At 38.5% G+C, this 22,040-nt stretch overlaps 1 protein-coding gene across 2 annotated transcripts in view; it reads right to left on the bottom strand.

Annotated features, from left to right (window-relative positions):
• mppe1 (metallophosphoesterase 1) overlaps positions 1–22,040 on the bottom strand; it is a 97,942-nt gene that overhangs the window by 27,538 nt on the left and 48,364 nt on the right. The window contains exons 5-8 of one of the 2 annotated variants that reach the window (XM_058764676.1): positions 6,771–6,879; positions 3,310–3,378; positions 2,989–3,111; positions 2,673–2,813 (exon numbers count right to left, since the gene is read on the bottom strand). In XM_058764676.1, coding sequence (XP_058620659.1) covers positions 2,673–2,813; positions 2,989–3,111; positions 3,310–3,378; positions 6,771–6,879 — 442 coding nt within the window. The remainder of the gene's footprint in view (positions 1–2,672; positions 2,814–2,988; positions 3,112–3,309; positions 3,379–6,770; positions 6,880–22,040) is intronic. The other variant, XM_058764678.1, reaches the window with a different exon arrangement.

Genomic DNA, 22,040 nt, shown 5'->3' with positions numbered 1-22,040 from the left:
TTTCCAGAAGAAAATTTTATAAAAAGTTGTTAACAAAACAAAAGAAAAAAAAAAGAATTGATGTTGATTTATTAAAATAAACTCTTTTTAATTTTAAAAACATTATTTTGTTAGGGATGTGTTAGGGCCGGGTAGTGGGTGTGGTTTAACCGTGCCGGATGTAACTTAATTTAGTCTTTTTGACAGCAGTGAGGAGTGAGGAGATGTCGCGGACACTGTGTAAGATGATTGGATTTCTAACTTGTATAAGTATCAAACTGAATCTTTTTTAAATGGTAATGTAACAAGATTTTGACAACTGCCGTAGTGTTTAACGAGCGTGTCTTTATAGATTTTGTTTTAGATCAGCGTAAGATGCTCAGCTCTTTTTATTTTCCTTTCTTTAACTTGGTATCAGTAACAAACTCTACCTTTTTAAAATTGTAATGTTAAACTACAAGATTTTAACAACTACCGTATGGTGTTGTTTAACGAACGTGTTTGACAATTTTTTGTTTTAGATATACCCTTTCCTAAAATTGTTTAACAATACATAAATTATGTCTTGACTTGTTTTTCTAAAATTGTTTAACAATACGTAAATGATCGTCTTGACTTTCTGGAAAAAACAGTCATTACATTGATTCTACTGCTTGTATGATTATTCTTCAAATGTGTGTGAAAAAAACTTTAATAAAAGCTTCCCTTGATCACACTTGTTTTACTAACCAATAGCTTACACAATTTCACATTTTAAAGTTAAAGCACATAGTTTTTGAGTAGTTTCAATGTACCACTTCAAAAACACATTCCCAAACAAGATGAGGGGTCATAAATTCCTTTGGATTGGTGGGGTGGATAAACAGAGGTCCAGTTATGGTGGGGTACATGAACGTGTGTCTAGTTGGGTGGGAGGGGTGGTGGGGGGCATGGACTTTTTATGATCGGTCATCAATCAAATGTTTGTCATATGGTGCCCTGGCAACTATCATGTTCTTCATTATTTAAGTAAATTAGCACTTTGCACATTGACTTGATATGACTACTGGATTTGACTACTGGATATGCATAAACTGAACTGAGTAGACTGAACTAATTCCAAATCATGTAAATTGAAGTAATGGTTGGTTTAACACTAGAACCGCCAGAGGTCGCTGTATACATAAAAGCACCAGCGGGTAAATTTTACCTGCACACATGACAACTGTTTTTATATGGTTAAAGAACATATTATTTCACTGTATTATGCCACTGTCTTCACAAAGAAGTGTCTAGAGTCATGAAATTATTATGTTTAGTCATCAACTATATTTTTACCCTGTTGTTTTATGTTTAAGACTTTTTAATGCAGCCTACACTAATCCATAATGGTCAGTAAGCTAAGCTAAAAAAAAAAAAAAAGCCTGCACTGACAACGAAAATTAGAAGGTAGTAAATATTTGGGTGGTGTAATATTATAATACAATGTCATTAATCAATATATTAGGATAACCCATGTTATTTAAATTACTAAAATAGCCAATAGACAATAATGAGCAATAATAATTCTCCACACTGCATAGGATGATGCTATGACAAATTTAAGCGCACAGCTTCACCTAGGCCCAATTATTAATTTGTTTAGTTATATCATTTATAATTTGAATAAGAGAACAACAACAATAAACTTCGGGTAATCAAAAAAAAAAAAAAAAATTATTCATTACATCATAGATCGGATTTTTTTTTTTTTCAGGAAACGGCCAGACTAGAATAAATAGCAATACAGTAGCGAACAATAAACGATATGGCAAGGCAAAAATGAAATAATAAAACCAAAGTTTGACCAATTATGAGTAACGTTAGGCTAAAACATCTAAATATGATGTCTGGATCACTGTCAGATGAGCCGTCAGATGCTGAGCCGACCCAGGATGCATAACTTACCATCAGACTCACCATAACTCATGGTATTTAGTGTTTCTAATACCGACCTTCCATAAATCACCTTCTTTTAGTCATTTTGTCTTTATTTATGAAACTGATAACCACTAAATCAGTGAGGGAAAGGCGTTGCCTAGAAACGTGCAATGTTAAAACACAAGCGGCAAGAAAATGACAGCGTGAAAATACATGCATTATATAGCGGGTAAATTTGACCCGCGCTGCACTTATAGGTATAAATGCTCCGTTTTTTTATCTGGTTTTATCTAAATAATTTTTAACAATATTGGGTTGTAAATTACATAATTTTAGTACAAGTCAATGACTGGGAGACTTGAATGTTTTGTTGAAAATCTGTTATGTACATTTGAAAAACAGCTACGGGTAAAATTTACCCCGTGGCGGTTCTAGTGTTAATGTTACATAATGTTTAACACTTTCTGGAATACTCCCTAGGTGTCTCTTGCGAATAATACAATTGTCTGTTTGTTAAATGCATTTAGCAGGGTTGGGTCTTGATATGATCATGTTTGGATTAATTGAATAACTGATTAATTATTGATTTTTATTGGCTGCTACCATAAAGTTCATATGGACTTCTTTAATACTTTATTGTTCTTTGTGTTTCTTGGAGCTTGAAAGCCTCTGGTCATTAAATGAAAAAAAAGTGCAATGTGATCATTTTACAAAACGTCTCCTTTTACATTCCATAGAAGAAAGTAAAAGCTCTGAAACAGCGTGAGGATAGAAAAAAAATTGGCTTTAATTACCAGGATGAAGCTGGGGTTGTTGCGGTTTCTCCAGCTGAAGGACGGGACACTAATCTCAGGATAGAGGTTTTCATGCAGTACCTCACAGCCATGGTGAGTGTGGCCACTCAGAATTAGGCGGGGCTTGAACCACCACAAGAGCTGTTATTGGAGAAGATTGTTGGCTTTTAATGTTCATATATGTAATGATCTTGATTTTGAAATAGATTCATTGTGTAGCGTAGCCAGGACTAAGGCCGTAATGTAGGACATTACTTTTAAAAGTAACATTGTCCAACACTGCTTGTGTTTGTGTTTACTGAGCATCTTGTTTTACCTTTTTGGAGGCATTCTTAGATATAACATCATAACGCTCCTGAAATAGCTGGTACCGTTCATCCAGAGGTGCTGCGTCTACACCTGTACACATGGCATCACTCACTCTATACAGAGGGTAATGCTGGGATCAACAATACCATTATTATAGTGAAGAAAATATTACTGCAATTTCTAAAGCAATGCCTCTATTCAATAGCAATCACACTATTCTAAAGCAATAAGAAATGCCATATAATACTGCCATTACTTCAACTACATGTGCATGACAAAATGCATTTAGTTACCATGATAGATACAGAAAACACACACGCAGTCTCACCTGTAGTAGAACAGGTGCTGTTGGAGCAAAACTCTCTGTGTTCTTGCACTGGTCATAATGCTGTGCACCCTAACAAAGTAAAAAGAGTTAAATGTACACAAGATCAACCACAATGGAATCAGTTAATATATGCATCACACCATTAAAATGTAAAAGTCTAGATTTTAATAATAATAATAATAATTAAGGTTTGCAATAATAATATTGATAATAATAATAATAATTGTATTATTAAAAATATTTCTCCTGGTCCTGGGGACCCCCTGCTCTGCACATTTTGTATGTCTCCCTTACACACATTCAGTTCTCTTCGTGAAGCTTTCTTCTAACAAGTTGATAATGTCAATCAGGTGTGTTAAATAAAGGAGACACGCAAAATCTGCAGAGCAGGGACCAGGATTAAGAACCACTGTTCTAGAATTATCATTCAAAAAGTAAATTGCCTGATTATAGCGCCACCCAGTGTTAGAAAAATATCTTTAGTAGATATGCATTAGGACCATCCTGCTAAGTTTGGGGTCTCTATGATTTAGTCTCTTTTGACAATACACAAAGAGAGAAAGAAAAATCAATACACAAAGAATGAAAGAAAAAACACAGAGAGAGAAGCAAAACAATATTGCCTCAAGCAACAATAGTCAAGTTTCCATCCAGTTTTTGCTCTGTTTTGTTATCGACAAAGAGAATATGCATTAAAAAAACTTTGCCTTTTACCGATAAAATGGTGCGCGTGATGACGTCATCCCTAAAAAAAACGAATTGTCGCATAAGTTTTGGTGTGCGTACTGCTCCTATTCCGATGTTGGAAGCGTCAACCTCCACTATGAACGGTAAACCAGGGTCAGGGTGGTGCAATATGGGAGCGGTGGTGAACCGTTGCATTAATTCCAGAAAAGTTCTCGGGCAGTGTATGACCCACGCCAGCTGAGCCCCCACGTGCCTCACTCTCACGTAGTGAGAAACCATAGAGAGGTTTCTCCCGTCCTCTTCGCACACCCCGACCAGTGTCCCTCTGCGGCTGCAAGCGATCTGGTCTCGTCGACATGGACGACAGCATGTCTCTGGCGGTTTCAGATGCAGAGGAGCTGTCGGGCTCGTCTCACGGCCCCGCAACCCCGGCCGTCTGCACAGCCCAGCGCAGCCAGCACAGGCATGGACGCCGAAGTGTTCCGCGTCCTGTCAAAAGCTGTGGAGGAGCTAGGTTTGGAGTGGTCTCCTCCTGAGGAACCCACCCGTAGTCACCTGGATGAATGGTTCTTGTTGGGGTGCCGTAAGGCCCCTCATCAACGGGCTTCACCATTCTTCCCACAGGTCCATGACGTGATTACCAGATCTTGGCGGTCCGTTCAGTTCCGGGTGCTGACGGCAATGTGTTTGTGGAAAACACCGTTGTGAACTCTGGGCCTGTTCAAATTCTTGAGATTCGCCTTCAAGGGTGTGGCTTAACAATACACAGTCCTTACCTTTGGACTGTCCCTAGCTCCTCGCACTTTCACGAAGTGCATGGATGCGGCTCTTTCCCCACTGAGACAGATGGGAATCCGCATTTTAAATTACCTCGACGACTGGCTCATTCTGGCCCAGTCGGAGGACGAGCTACTATCTCACAGATCCTTCCTCCTCAGCCACTTAGAATGCCTGGGACTGGTCAATTTTGCCAAGGAGTGCACTGTCCCCCAGCCAACGGATATTGTTCCTGGGAACAGTTCTCGACTCAGCCCAAATGAGGGTGGTAGTCATGCCAGAACGTGCACTGGCCATTCTGCAGCTCCCGGCCTCATTCAAAATTGGAGCCTCTCGCCCTCTCAAGGCATTTCAAAAGATGCTGGGCCTCATGGCCTCTGCGTCTCTGGTACTTCAGTTGGGCCTGCTTTGCATGTGGCCCCTTCAGTACTGGCTGAAACCACATGTTCCACCCCATGCCTGGCGTCTCGGACACCTTCATGTCAAGGTGGACACCCTTGGAAAGACCCTTAGTGGATGGAACGGGGCATGCCCTTGGGAATGGTCTACAGAAGGAAGGTGGTCTCAACAGATGCATCCAACACAGGTTGGGGAGCGCTGTGCGATGGCAAACCAGCTTTCGGCCACTGGTCGAAAGAGGAGGGTCGCTTCACATCAACTGTCTGGAAATGCTGCCGGTATGTCTTGGCCTTTGCACCTTTCTGCCAGACCTGTCCTATATAAATCACCAGGGCGGTCTCTCCTCGAAGCGCCTCTTCATTCTGGTAGAGCACCTCTTGGAATGGGCTCAGCTCAACTTGCGTTCATTGAGAGCAACGCATGTGCCAGTCAGGTTGAACCAGGGAGCAGACATGCTATCTCAGAGCAATGCCCCACTCGGACGAGTGGATGCTCCACCCTCAAACGGTTCACAGAATCTGGGAGATCTTCGGCAGGGCAGAGGTCCACCTCTTCGCCTCAGGAGACAACTATCATTGCCCAACTTATTTTTCGAAGGACAAGGATGCATTGGCACACGACTGGCCCAACCTCTTTCCTTTACGGCCTCGCCGTCCACATTTACCAGGTTTTATAATCTGGACGTCCCGGCCTTACAGGCCCGGGTCCTTTCTGCATAACGGGCTCACTCTTGTCATATGACAAAACTAGTGTTTTCTGGTGTTTGCCTTCTTCAGTAGCCTCACTGAGTTCCAAGGCTGTACAAAGATTTTCTTGGGACGATTACTCAAGGCCGGGCCAACATCTAGGAACTTGGCCCTATTGCCTCCTGTGGGCTTTTCCTGCAAAATACTTGGTCCCTCTGGGCCCCTTTCTGGTGCATAAGGCAATCAACGCATCAACTGTCTCTTCCGATGATTGAGCTCTCTGTCTAAATATATGACGTTCCATGACGACATTCCTCTGAGGAATGAAGTACGCATCCACAGCCTGTTCATAAGTATTTTTTTCACCTGGCAGATTGGCGAAAATATACATTAGTGTACATTGGCACTCCTATACAATGCAGTAATGTTGCTCTTTTCACCTAATCCTCTGCTTCTGTTAATCCACTCACTATTTCAAAGAAAGTGTAAGACTCTCTCCACATCTTATACTCCGTGTTTAAATCCACAAATAAGAGGTTAAGTGGTCCAGGCAGCGTTAACTGTGCAGAGACCATTGTGACGTTTTTCCATTCTGATCTCTCTCTATTCCAAAGTCAGTCTAATGACAGATTTCCATTTTTGATCCTCGTCGCCAAATTTGTAGTCATGTCATACTCAAATAAAAGAAGAACTCAAATAGCTACTCTGAAAGCAACTTTTTAATGAACAGAGTTCTGCTTGTCCACCACTCATCTCAATCACCTCATCTCGTCGCTTCTCGTACATTCTCATGAGAACTCCTACAACTATACTACAACATCAAAACATCTAAAAATCAGCAGGTTTTAGTAAAAAGAAAAATCCAGTAATTACAATTACTGATGAAACAATTATATCTATATTATTTATTACCTGAATGGAGCAGTTAAGAGCATGTGAGAGTTTGTGTAACTCATTTTCCACACGTTGGCAGATGGGGCAGTGATCGCCATGCAATGCAACACTATTCACCAGCAAAAAACTGTGAAAACAAACAAAAAAATAATACAGGGACCAAATTAGCTATTTTTGTTTAAATTCATTTTTGAGCAAGTTTATAAATCTTCACAAAACAATGACAAAGCATGGAAATGCTTAATACATTAAGAAATCATAGTATCGTGGCTGTAGTGTCAGCTTTAAAGGATGCAGTTGCGCTCAACTGAACAAAGAGGCCTTGTGGTATGCCCAACTGAGGATGACCTTTCTGTTTTAGAAGCACAAATACAAATACTTACAGTTGAAGTCAAACGATTACATACACCTTGCAGAATCTGCAAAATGTTAATTATTTTACCAAAATAAGAGGGATCATACAAAATGCATGTTATTGTTTATATAGTACTGACCTGAATAAGATATTTCACATAAAAGATGGATTACACTTTATTTTGATAGCCCACTTTAGACATTCTACTAACGATAAGTAACTTTGCAACTACATGTCAACTAAATCTCATTAATTTGCAACTACATGTCTACTAACTCTCAGAGTAGACTGTTAGCTTAGGTTTAGGGTTAGTAGAATAAGTTGACATATACTTGCAAAGTTTCTCATAGTCAGTATGTTGTACGTTGTAGACCCATCAACATAAAGTGTTAGAAGATATTAAGCAGACAGTCTACTAATACTCTAATAACTGCTAGCTGACATGTAGTTGCAAAGTTACTTACTGTTAGTAGATGTCTAAAGTGGACTATCAAAATAAAGTGTTACCAAAAGATGTTTACATATAGTCCACAAGAGAAAAAGGAAAAACGATGCATTAAGAGCCGGGGGGTGAAAACTTTTTGAATTTTAAGATAAGGGTAAATGTAACTTATTTTGTCTTCTGGGAAACATGTACAAACAAGGGAGTCATGAACAACTATCACTAAAGAAAGAAAAAAATGCTGTGGATCATTCAGGTAACAACACAGTATTAAGAATAAAGTGTATGCAAACATTAACAGGGTCATTTTTATCAATTCAGCTATTATTTTCTCTTGTGGAATATATGTAAACATTTTATGTGAAATATCTTATTCAGGTCGGTACTAAATAAACAATAACATGCATTTTGTATGATACCTCTTATTTTGGTAAAATAATTTACATTTTGCAGATTCTGCAAGGTGTATGTAAACTTTTGACTTCAACTGTACAAGAAATTATACTTTGAAACCCCTGATTTTAGAACACAGATGCAAACTTAATAACATTGAAGTCAATTGTCAAATGTAAGATCAAATGTAGGGAAAACATTTTTTAATTCATATTTTATCTGAGGAAAAGTAAAATTTTATGTTCTTAACAGAAACCTGGCTTGATCAAAATGGGGCTATATCCCTTACTTAAGTATGCCCACCAGCTTATACATTATTGTAGAAGGTTTGCTTTGGCAAGAAGAGTTTATGCAGTCTTTGGACTGTAAAAAGATTGTTTTTGATGATTTTAATACTTTTGAGTATGTATAAATAGAAATATAGCTGCAAGCAGCGATGGCGGGCCCAAGCCGTCAGTGCAAACGCCACGCCGGTGGCATCAGGAAAACTGTGCCCAGCAGGCACATGCATTACAGTAACCCTCTAGCAGTCTGGTTTTGTTGGATACAGCAATGAAAGGGTTAATCAAAACTATCAAGACATTGAGACACACACACACACACACACACACATAACAATATATACAATTTTGGTAACACTTTCAATAAGGTTTCAGTTATTAACATTAACTATATTAATTAATATGAACAATAATTATATAGCTTTTATTAATGTTGGTCTCTCTCTATTCTCTTTCTCACACACAAACTCACACCTAAAGAACAATGTAAATCTTTTGTAACACTTTTCAATAGGTTTTTATTTTTTATCATTATATAAGTTAACATTAAGTTAGCATGAACAATAATTTTATAGCATTTATGAATCTTGGTTAATGATATGTTCAAAATTGACTACTACATTATTCATTAAAATTTCTGGTTAATGTACATCCGTTACAGTACCATGAACTAACAAAGATTTTTTTACTAACACAAATAAATATAGTAAAACATATGTTGTTCATACTTAGTTTGTTAGTTTTGAATTAACTAATGTTAAAAACTATGTTCTTGAACTATACTAGTAAACATGAACAATAATTACATAATATTTATTAATGTTAATTAATGTTAAGTTAAAAATATATTAATACATTATTAAAATTTAAAGTTGTATCTTAACATTAGTTTATGTTCTGTGAATTAACATAAAATTAATATTTTTAATGTTAGTGTTAACTAACATTAAATAAGATTAATGAATAATTTTAAATTATATTGTTCCTTTTAGTTCATGTTAATTAATATAATAACTTATATTAACCAAAGAGACCTTAATGTAAATTGTAACCAATACTTTTTTATATTCTATAACTATTAAAAAATAAAATAAATGAAAAACAAAAACATTTATATATATATATATATATATATATATATATATATATACTGTATACATATATATATAAGAATACTGACAGTACAGAACATTTCAGATGATTCTATGCATTTTTTTTTTCATTCTGATACACAGACAGGCAGCTCATGAAAAATAAGGTCATGCCTCCATCTAGTGGTCATCCTTGGTATTACACTCTTCACCTTTAAACCAATTTCAGTGATAGTTTTAATTGTTTTGTGGCCCCTGAGCATGATACATTTTTGAAACTAAGCATATTTTCTCAGAATGATTTGTTATATTTATGTAAAAAGTTTTGAAGTGTTTGGAAACTGCACTTTAAAGATATAACAAAATTACTGCAATTTTTTTTACTGTTACTTTAATAAATCACCATTACCACACCGTTTGAGATATCCTAAATCCATCCGCAATTTAAAATCTTCAGTACACTGGCATCATGTTGACAAATTTTCGTGTGAACTACTTGTTTCTGATTGGAGGAGTATGAATTTATTTACAGCCTGTTTTCTCAAAAAACAAACATTCAAATAAAAATAGCCGACTTCCTGTAGGTCGTAGCTAATGACTGTAAATTAGAAAGTTGTCCGGCTTAATAAGAACAATTTATGTACTGAGTTTGGTGTCTGTAGCTAAAACTAACACCCCCCCACTTTTGTGAAAATGACACATTTCCTGCTGCCAGTTGGTGGCGCTATAACTTTTACTCATAATAGTCACATCTATTCGATCGGCATCGTACAACGAACAAACCCCTGAAGTTTGCTCAACATCAGACAATTTATGTGGCTGTTATTAGACTTTTTGTCTCTCATTTTTCACCAAAATTTCATCGCCTCGCCACGGGCAAACCGTTCGAGATATCAAAAATCCCTCCGCAATTTAGCATCCCCAATGTTTTGAGATCATGTTCACCGAGTTTGGTGGCAATCGGATGGAAGTCCTCAGAGGAGTATTTCAAATTCCAGAGCATGGGCTTTTCAAACAGCCCTAAATAGCCGACTTCCTGTTGGGCGGAGCCTGAGACATATAGCGCGAAAGTTGTTCAGCGCAATGAGATCTATATGTGTTCCGAGTTTCATATGAATACGTGCAGGTATGTGTGAGCTACATATCATGTTTTCAGACTGTGTTCTAGGGGTCGATGTAGAGCCCCTGTGCCACGCCCAGGTCCCAGCCTCTGCGGCGTCCTAATGACCGCAGATTCCAACGTGTGTGCAAATTTTCAAGAGTTTTTGAGCACGTTAAGGCCCCCCAAAACCCCCGGATAGTCGAAAAAAAAAATAATAATAATAATCCTGAAGGAAACAATAGGGCCCTCGCCATTCTGGCTTGGACCCTAATAATAATCCTTAGGAAAACAAGAGGGCCTGCGCCATTCTGGCTTGGGCCCTAATAATAATAATCCTTTGGAAAACAATAGGGACTGCGCCATTCTGGCTTGGGCCCTAAATATAGCTGCAAGCAGCGATGGTGGGCCCAAGCCGTCAGTGCAAACGCCACCCCGGTGGCATCAGGAAAACTGTGCCCAGTGGGCACATGCATTACAGTAACCCTCTGGCAGTCTGGTTTTGAGGGATACAGCAATGAAAGGGTTAATCCAAACTATGAAGTCTGTGAGAGACAAACACACACACACACACACACAAACCCATACACACAACAATATATACAATTTTGGTAACACTTTCAATAAGGTTTCAGTTATTAATATTAACTATATTAATTAATATGAACAATAATTATATAGCTTTTATTAATGTTAGTCTCTCTCTATCATCCCTCTCTCTCACACACACACACACACACACATAAAGAACAATATATAAATCTTTTGTAACACTTTTCAACAAGTTTTCAGTTTTTAGCATTATATAAGTTAACACGAAGTTAACATGAACAATAGTTTTATAGCATTTGTGACCCTGGATGACAAAAATTGATACATCATCTGAGAGCTGAATAAGCTTTCCATTGATGTGTGGTTTGTTAGAATAGGGCAATATTAGGCTGAGATACAACTATTTGAAAATCTGGAATCTGAGGGCGCAAAAAAAAATCGCCTTTAAAGTTGTCCAAATGAAGTTCTTAGCTATGCATATTACTAACCAAATATTAAGTTCTGATACATTTACTGTAAGAAATTTACAAAATATATTCATGGAACATGATCTTTACTTAATATCCTAATGATTTTTGGCATAAAAGAAAAATCTATAATTTTGACCCATACAATGTAGTTTTGGCTATTGCTATGTTAATTAATGTTAATTAATTAAGTTCATCGGAGCAATGAGATCTATATGTGTACCGAGTTTCATATGAATACGTGCAAGTATGTGTGAGCTACACATCAAGTTTTCAGACTGTGTTCCAGGGGGCGAAGTAGAGCCCCCGTGCCACGCCCAGGTCCCAGCCTCTGCAGCGTCCTAATGACCGCAGATTCCAACGTGTGTGCACATTTTCAAGAGTTTTTGAGCACGTTAAGGCCCCCTCGCCATTCTGGCTTGGACCCTAATAAGAATAATCCTTCGAAAATCAATAGGGCCCTGCGCCTTACTCGCTTGGGCCCTAAATATCAGAAAGTAAATGTTTAGTTCGTATAGTATATTAACCCCCTAAGCAAAACCTGTGCTTTATATAGGGTTCACTGTAAAAAAAACAATTCCGTAAAATTTACGGTAAAAAAACGGCAGCTGTGGTTGCCGGAATTCTACCGTAAAATATACGGTAGCAACATTTTAGGTTTTACGGTTTTAACTTAAATTTACAGTTAAATACCATAATTTCATTAACTGATATAATGTTAATATACCAACCTATTGAAGTACTGAAATCTGTTTTGTACCTTTGAAATACACTGATAACCACCAAATGCAGGTGGTGATGAGAGTCACATGATGAACCAAAGCCCATCACAAGCAGCTTTTAAATAATAACATATACAGGTGCTGGTCATATAATTAGAATATCATCAAAAAGTTGATTTCACTAATTCCATTCAAAAAGTTAAACTTGTATATTATATTCATTCATTCATTCATTACACACAGACTGATATATTTCAAATGTTTATTTCTTTTAATTTTGATGATTATAACTGACAACTAAGGAAAATCCCAAATTCAGTATCTCAGAAAATTAGAATATTATTTAAGACCAATACAAAGAAAGGATTTTTAGAAATCTTGGCCAACTGAAAAGTATGAACATGAAAAGTATGAGCATGTACAGCACTCAATACTTAGTTGGGGCTCCTTTTGCCTGAATTACTGCAGCAATGGGGCGTGGCATGGAGTCGATCAGTCTGTGGCACTGCTCAGGTGTTATGAGAGCCCAGGTTGCTCTGATAGTGGCCTTCAGCTCTTCTGCATTGTTGGGTCTGGTATATCGCATCTTCCTCTTCACAATACCCCATAGATTTTCTATGGGGTTAAGGTCAGGCGAGTTTGCTAGCCAATCAAGCACAGTAACACCATGGTCATTAAACCAGCTTTTGGTACCTTTGGCAGTGTGGGCAGGTGCCAAGTCCTGCTGGAAAATGAAATCAGCATCTCCATAAAGCTTGTCAGCAGAAGGAAGCATGAAGTGCTCTAAAATTTCCTGGTAGATGGCTGCCTTGACTGTGGACTTCAGAAAACACAGTGAACCAACACCAGCTGATGACATGGCAGCCCAAATCATCACAGACTGTGGAAACTTCACACTGGACTTCAAGCAACATGGATTCTGTGCCTCTCCACTCTTCCTCCAGACTCTGGGTCCTTGATTTCCAAATGAAATGCAAAATTTACTTTCATCTGAAAAGAGGACTTTGGACCACTGAGCAACAGTCCAGTTCTTTTTCTCCACAGCCCAGGTAAGACGCTTATGACGTTGTCTCTGGTTCAGAAGTGGCTTGGTAGCCCTTTTCCTGAAGACATCTGAGCATGGTGACTCTTGATGCACTGACTCCAGCTTCAGTCCACTCCTTGTGAAACTCTCACAAGTGTTTAAATCAGCTTTGCTTGACTGTATTCTCAAGCTTGCAGTCATCCCTGTTGCTTGTGCACCTTTTCCTACCCAAATTCTTCCTTCCAGTCAACTTTGCATTTAATATGCTTTGATACAGCACTCTGTAAAGAGCCACACCTTTCAGTAATGACCCTCTGTGACTTACCCTCATTGTGGAGGGTGTCAATGTTCGTCTTCTGGATCATTTCCAAGTCAGCAGTCTTCTCCATTAATGTGGTTTCAAAGAACAAGAGATACCCGGAATTTATACTGTAGGGATGGTCATTAATTGAAACTCAAATGTAAATATTCTAATTTTCTGAGATACTGAATTTGGGATTTTCCTTAGTTGTCAGTTATAATCATCAAAATTAAAAGAAATAAACATTTGAAATATATCAGTCTGTGTGTAATGAATGAATATAATATACAAGTTTCACTTTTTCAATTAGTGAAATAAATCAACTTTTTGAAGATATTCTAATTATATGACCAGCACCTGTATAGAAGGTGCACAGGGTCTTTCACACAAGCACTAAACACCATCATAGTGAGACTCATTAAACTGAAATATGCAATAAACATTAATTTAACAACATTAGATGTAACATGCAACCCTAATAAACATAACTGATAAGAAAAAACTAAGAAGAAACCTAGTTATTTCAAAGAAAAAACATCAAATTCAAACAAAATTTGAAATGCAACGCAGGGAATTCTGGGAACGTCAATCTACGGTTTTTACCTGTAAATTTTGTAAAAAAAATTTCACTTCCAAAAGCGGTATTTCACCGTAAAATTGTTTGAAATGTCTATTACAGTTTTTCACCGTATATATTAGGGGAACTTACCGTTAACCATTTAACAGGTTTTTACCGTAGCTTTTTCACAGTTTTTTACTGTTAAAATCACGGCCATTTTTTACAGTGTTGGGTATCGTTTTAATTTTTTGCGATTCTGATTCCGATTCTGCTTACCAATTCCGAATCTCAAAAATTCCCAGATTCTAATATGATTCTAATAAGGTATAAAAAAATACGAAGTCAAACATTTGATACCAAACATATTTATTCTGTGTCTGGTTTGAAAAACATTCTGTTGCAGCTGAATACCATGAACAAAGAGACAAACCATTCAGAAGTTATAAGCAAAAATATCAAATAGAATCAAAGGGAAAAATTTTTTTGCTTCTTAAACCTTATCGTTCAAAAGTTATTAGCATAAACATGAGTGCAAATTTGAGCTGCTGGTGGTGCAAAACAGTTTGAGTTAGACACTCCAAACTTGCTATGGTTAATGTTGAGATTGTCCTCTATCTTTGTGCCAAATTTCATAACTTTCCCGCAAGCAGTTCTGGGTGGCTTATATATATTTGGCTGAGATACAACTATTTGAAAATTTGGAATCTGAGGGTGCAAAAAAATCTAAATATTTAGAAAATCACCTTTAAAGGTTTAGTTCACCCAAAAATGAAAATGCTGTCATTAATTACTCACCCTCATGTTGTTCCAAACCTGTAAGACCTTCGTTCATCTTCGGAAGACAAATTAAGATATTTTTGATCAAATCTGAGAGCTCTCTGACCCTCCATAGACAGCAATGCAACTGCAATGTTCCCAGGTCCAGAAACGTAGCAAGGACATCGGTAAAATAGTCCATGTGACATCAGTGGTTCAACCGTAATTTTTCGAAGCTACAAGAATACTTTTTGTGTGCAAAGAAAACAATAATAACATAATTTATTCAACAATTCTTCTCCCCGAGTTACCGCCTTCCGCCATTTTGGAGAGTACCCCAGAGCGTAATCAACATAATCAGCATAGTTTAGGTTGTCTACGTTTCTGGACCCGGGAACATTGCAAATGATCAATCCCTTTGAGACACACTCTCCAAGACTCATCACCCTTGAGTCTGACCTACCAGCAGTTTTTTATCTTAAAGTAACTTTGTCGACTCACTGTGGACTCTCCGATCTTCAGAAGAACCCGACGAAAGCCTCCAGCTCACTCCTACTAAACCATCATCAAGAACCTCTGTTGTCTACCGCATCCGGACTCTTGTTCAGCAACAAAGCCAAAGCAAGTAACCGTTCCAACTAGTTAGGTGTGTGTCTAAGTGTGGGCCCCTTTGTTAAGGTGATTTTTGATTCTCTGATGATTCTCACTAGGTTGTGGTTAATTGATGCTAAATACTGCCATTCTTTGTTCTTCTCTCTCTTTCCTTACTTTCCTTCGTTCTGTATATATGTGTTTTGCTTAGTCTATTTGTAATGTTAGCTGTAGTTTCATTTATTAAATTCATTATATTCACAATTTATTGTCTCTGTGTGCTGCTCACAATTCGGAGTCACTGAATGTTGATCTTGCTACATGCTAAGTTAATGCTAGTACTGTATGACGTAGGTAAGTTATTCTTTCTTGGCTAGAAAAATAATCTTTCCTAGAATTGATAAATGATTATGCTGTCGGTGGATGAACAGATTAAATCATTGTAATATTGATTCTGCTACAGTTAATTCTAAGATCTGATCTAAATATTTATAATTAATTATAACCAGTTATTATTAATTATAAATATTTCCCTTTTGAGCTAATTTGCTACACCCTGTACACTGCAGAAACCATCCGGCTGCTTCTGTCTTCTGTCACGTCATCAGTAAACACCAGTAACTCAGTGCCACTGGAAGCCATGCATGCTCATGCCATCACACTGCTCCACCATGTTTCACAGATGATGTGTGCATTCTGGTAAAAATTTATCTTAATTTCAGCAATCCAAAGAATGCTTGGTAACACTTTATTTTAGGGTCTCTAAACAAGTTTCTTATTAGCATGGCTTTTTAGATGTTTTTTGGGCAAAGTCTAATCTGGCCTTGTTTGCACCTCTGTATTTGTTCTCGTGAACTCTTCTCTTGATTGCAGACTTTGACAGTAGACTTTGATTGTAGACTTTGACAGCCTACCTTCTGGAGAGTGTTCTTCACATGGCTGGATGTTGTGAAAGGATTTTTCCTTACCATGGAGAGGATCCTCCGATCATCCACCACTGTTGTCCTCAGTGGACATCCAGGCCTTTTCATGTTGCTGAGCTCACCAGTGCGTTCTTTTTTTTCTCAGAATGTACCAAACTGTTGATTTGGCCACTCCTAATGTTCCTGTTATATCTCTGATGGATTTGTTTTGATTTTGTAGCCTATCAATTGTTTGTTTCACCTGCATGGAGAGCTTATTTGACGGCATGATGTGGGTTCAGAGCAACAGCTTCCAATTGCAAATGCCACACTTAGAATCAACTCCAGAGCTTTTACCTACTTAATTGATGTAGAAATAACGAAGGAATAGCCCACGACTGTCCATGAAACAGCTTTTGAGTCAACTGTCCAATTACTTATGGTACCTTGAAAAAGAGGGGAGGTACATATTAAAGAGCTGTAATTCCTTAACCTTTCCTCCAATTTTTATATGAATGCCCTCAAATTAAAGATCAGAGTGTGCACTTTAAGCCCATATAAATTAAATATTCCGCTTCCGGCTTTGCTACTGTTCGGACGCTCTAGCTTATTGCTCTGCGCTTTGCTCCCTATTTATGTACTTTTCTCAGATCTCTCTAAGATTTTAATTTCAGCAGATCAGCACAGTCCTCAAACAACACATTTTTTTTGGGAAAAAGACGACTCTTTGCCTCCCACTGCCAGCAGCTTACATTCCGGAGATGGGAAAACACAGCTGTCTACATTCAAACAGACAAGAGAAAATGCCTCTCGTGGAATCTACTTGCTGCATGAACTGCCATAGACTTCTACAAAGGATTGTGGTTCTTGAAGCAAAGTTATTTGCTGGACTTAAAAAGCAGGCGGAACACACAGCAGATGGTAATCATGGACCCCCTCAGCATACAGCCGGTGAGTCCTGTGAATCTCAACAGTTTATACCAAGTGCAGAGGAACAAGCCGAAACTGATCGACAGACTAATCGATGGCACAAACAGGGAGCGAGACCCAAAGGCACTCGAGACATCAGATTGTCACAAGTATCTCGTATTGATGATGTAGCATCCTCTACCCCAGATACGGCTATGACAAGATTGTAAACACTGGTATTCTACCACCCCCTATACATCTTGAGAACAGATTTGAAGCATTAATGAATGTGGGTGAGGAATCCCCAAATGTGACTGAACATAGATCGTATCAGCTAGCAGCTAACATCGGTACTAACAGACGCTCGATGTCAAGCAGACAGCAGCACTCAGCTCAGAGCGCAGCCGAGCCCAGGACTCTGATAGTGGGCGACTCTATTATCAGAAACATCAGTAGCAGGACTACAACTACATGCTGCTTTCCTCAAGCAACCGTCTCTGATGTGAACAAGGAACTTAGGAACATTCTGATGAAGCACAAGACTGCAAATCGAATCATCATCCATGTAGGGAAGAATGATATTCGGAAAGAGTAGTCAGAACTCCTTAAGAAGGATTTCAGTGAACTCTTTGAAACACTTCAAAGACTTGAAGTTCAGTCGTTCATCAGTGGACCACTCCCAGCAAGGGAAACTAATATGCTTTCATGGCTGCTTGGGCTGAATACATGGCTACAAAGAACCTGCAGTATAAAAGGAGTCAACTTCATCGACAACTTCAATCTTTTCTGGGGCCATAGACAGCTGTTTAAACTGGATGGCCTCCACCCAAACAAACTTGGTGCAAGAGTGCTAAAGGACAATATCTATTTCTCCCTCCTTCATCCTTCAGTGGTGTTTGCCAATCCACTCGGCCTGGATGTCACACACACACCTAGACAGAATATGAGTGACCACAGGACTTCATATCAGCTTCAGAGTCATCATATGGTTGACACATCCCACAAGGACATTGATAACACCATGCAGCAAAAACAAGCTCTCCTCACGGAGACTATCCCGGCTGAGCCCTGCCCACAGACCTCATCACAGACAGACTTTGACGTACTACATCAGCTCCAAGACTCAGCACCCAAGGATGACTTTCTGGAAAACAGCCAGGGAAGCCAGGACAACATATCACAACCACCGGAAACACTAGAGCCAGAGCCCATCTCACCAGACACATTATCCCTCTCTCCAGCATCTCCACTTCTAAGCTTCTCACAGAAAATGGAGTAACTGATGTATGCTGGGACCAAACTCTCCCACTCTTTCGTTGCAAGCCCCCAGATATCAACTAAAGAACGGTTGGTCCCCCAACCACCAAAGACTGCAGGCCCAGCTCTCCCTCCTCCTGTGAGCGCTTCGACCGCTGCCACAACACCAGGGCCCAAACCCTCCTCCATCAGCTGTAGGTGAACCAAAAACAACTGAAAACAGCTCTCAGTGATATGTGTCGGATTCACAAATGTTTACAGAACAAGCGGGAACCCAGTGTGCCTGTAGCTTTCTCTATCTCTTGTTTTAGCACGTGATAGAAAGTCTAAGGCCTTCTCAAGCCGTAGGGCTGACCCATCTAATCTGCGGCCTGTAATCCACCAATCTAAGATTGCTGTAGAGACAAAATGTAATTCCATCAAGTTAGCATTTTTAAACATTCGCTCCCTAAAAAATAAATCATTTTTGATCAATGATTTAATAACTACAAACAACCTGGATTTTATGTTTCTAAATGAAACATGACTAGAAGACAGCTGCAGTGCAACAGTCCTCAATGAAACAGCCCCTCCTAACTTTAATTTTACAAGTGTCTGCAGGACTGTTAGGAGAGGTAGAGGTGTAGCTGCTCTATTTAAAGATGTTTATCAATGCAAGCAAGTGTAATTTGGTCATTATATGTCTTTTGAATACCTACGTATTGTGCTGAAAGGTGCTCCACGCATTCTGTTTATCATTATTTACAGGCCTCCAAAATACTCTCCAGCCTTTGTGGAAGAGTTCACAGAACTGTTATCAATGATTTCCTCAGAGTTTGACTGTTTTACTATTGCAGGGGATTTTAATATTCACATAGATAATGCAGAAATCAAAACTTCAAAAGAACTGTTTTAAACACTTTTGACCTGATTCAGCATGTGCATGGATCCACACACAATCGTGGACACACTCTAGATTTACTCATCAGTAGAGGTCTAAACATTTCATCTATTGTTATTAAGGATGTAGCACTATCTGATCACTTCTGTATTTTCTTTGATATATTGATCTCTGTTACCACTGAATCTAGATCGGTCTCTGTCAGAAAGAGATGCATTATCGAGAACACTAGTGCGCTATTTATGAAGGCTATATCTTCAACACCAAGTATTTCTACAGACTCTGTTGATCTTCTCCTGGATTCATTTAACTCAAAAGTTAAGAATGTTATGATATCGCTCCTGAAAAAGTCAGCAAGAAGAACGGCAGACAAAAATCATCTTGGAGAAAATCAACAGCAGTTCAGAGTACGAAAAGACAATGCAGAAAAGCTGAGCGGATGTGGCGGAAGACGAAACCTGAAATTCACTATAGCATCTATAAAGACAGGCTTCATGCTTTCAATGTGGAACTAGCCACAGCTAGACAGACCTTCTTCTAACAAACCCCCCAAGTCAGATTCCCAGTGAAATGTTCTCCGACACCAAATGCAATGAGTTTGCTTCCTTCTTTTCTGAGAAGATCAATAATATCAGAAAGGAGATTGGCACATCCTCAAGTTATGCAGAGGTCACACAGATTCGACCGCAATTTCAAAAAGAAGTGACTATGTCTGTTTTTGAAGCAATTGATAGCAAAATTTTGGAATAAATAGTACAGCACCTTAAATTGTCAACCTGCTATCTTGACACACCTCCCACATTTTTTTTCAAAAGTGTGCTTAACTGTTTAGAAGCAGATGTCTTAGAAGTGGTGAACACCTCACTTCTTACTGGGACTTTTCCAAACTCCCTGAAAACTGCAGTTGTTAAGCCCCTTCTGAAAAAGTGCAATCTTGATAACACAATGTTGAGCAACTATAGACCAATATCAAATCTTCCTTTCATAGGTAAGATTATTGAAAAGGTAGTTTTTAAATCAGCTGAACAACTACTTAAACTCAAATGGATACCTGGACAATTTTCAGTCTGGTTTCCGAGCGCATCACAGTACAGAGACAGTGCATATTAAGATAATAAATGATATTCGCTTCAATTCTGATTCTGGCAAAATATCAGTGCTGGTGCTACTAGATCTTAGTGCTGCGTTTGACACTGTTGATCATAACATACTTCTAGAGAGACGGGAAAACTGGGTCGGGCTTTCTGGGATGGTACTCAAATGTTTCAGGGTCATACTTAGAAGGGAGAGGTTATTATGTGATAAGGAGAGCATAAGTCTAACTGGACATCCATAACATGCGGATTTCCACAAGGCTCAATTCTTGCACCGCTCTTGTTTAGCCTGTATAGGCTCCCACTAAGTCAAATAATGAGAAAGATACAAATTGCCTATCACAGCTATGCTGATGATACCCAGATTTACCTAGCCTTATCTCCAAATGACTAAAGCCCCATTGACTCCCTCTCCCAATGCATTGATGAAATTAACTGTTGGATGTGCCAGAACTTTCTTCAGTTAAACAAGATCTTGATCAAAAATCTTGGGGTGATTCTGAAGACAGACCTTAGTTTTAGTAGTCATGTCAAAGCAGTAAAAAAATCAGCATACTATCATCTCAAAAACATTGCAAGAATTAGATGTTTTGTGTCCAGTCAAGACTTGGATAAACTTGTTCATGCCTTTATCACCAACAGGGTAGATTATTGTAATAGTCTCCTCACCGGCCTTCCAAAGAAGACCATTAGACAGCTGCAGCTCATCCAGAACGATTTTAAAGTACTTTTACTCATTTACAAATCACTCAATGGCCTAGGACCTAAATACATTGCAGATATGCTCACTGAATATAAACCTAACAGACCACTCAGATCATTAGGATCGAGTCAGTTAGAAATACCAAGGGTTCACACAAAACAAGGGGAGTCCGGCCGCCCGGAGTTGGAACCAGCTTCCAGATGAGATCAGATGTGCTAAAACATTAGCCACATTTAAATTCAGACTCAAAACTCATCTGTTTAGCTGTGCATTTGTTAAATGAGCACTGTGCTACGTCCAAACTGATTGCACTATGTATAATCATTTTCTATTCTTAACTGTTTTAAATTCTTTTTTAAATCAATTTTTATATCTTGTTTTTATTATTATGTAAAGCACTTTGAATTACCACTGTGTATGAAATGTGCTATATAAATAAACTTGCCTTGCCTTGCCTAAATAGCTGTAACTTGAATATGTTTTGACCTAACTGTAATGCTGTTTATTGTTGATGATAGCATTATTTTCCATATGCATATGCTTACATATAAGATCGCTAATTTCTGCATCTTCCTCGCCTGTTCTTTTGATCAAGTGATTCTAGACTTATTCAGAAGATGTGTAATAGCGCCCCCGAGTGTAGAACAGTGAGAACACGAAAACCGGAAAATTCTGGCTCGCAGGCCTAGTGGAATCACAGAGGAGGCAGCCGCCATGAGGCCGAGCATTCTCTGAAAAGCCCTGAGGGGATGCAAAGTCCCTAATTTGAAAGATGCAACCAGTCCCTGAAGAGTCAGGGAGCGTTCTGGTGTAATCTAAACCTGCATCTGGGCAAAGCCTATTATCATCCCCAGAAAGACTACTCGCTGTCTGGGTGACAAAGAACTCTTGGTTAGGTTGATTCTCAACC

The sequence above is a fragment of the Onychostoma macrolepis genome, chromosome 24 (genome assembly GCF_012432095.1).
Source record: "Onychostoma macrolepis isolate SWU-2019 chromosome 24, ASM1243209v1, whole genome shotgun sequence".
Classification (NCBI taxonomy): Eukaryota; Metazoa; Chordata; class Actinopteri; order Cypriniformes; family Cyprinidae; genus Onychostoma; species Onychostoma macrolepis.
This window is presented reverse-complemented; position numbering and strand designations above follow the sequence as displayed.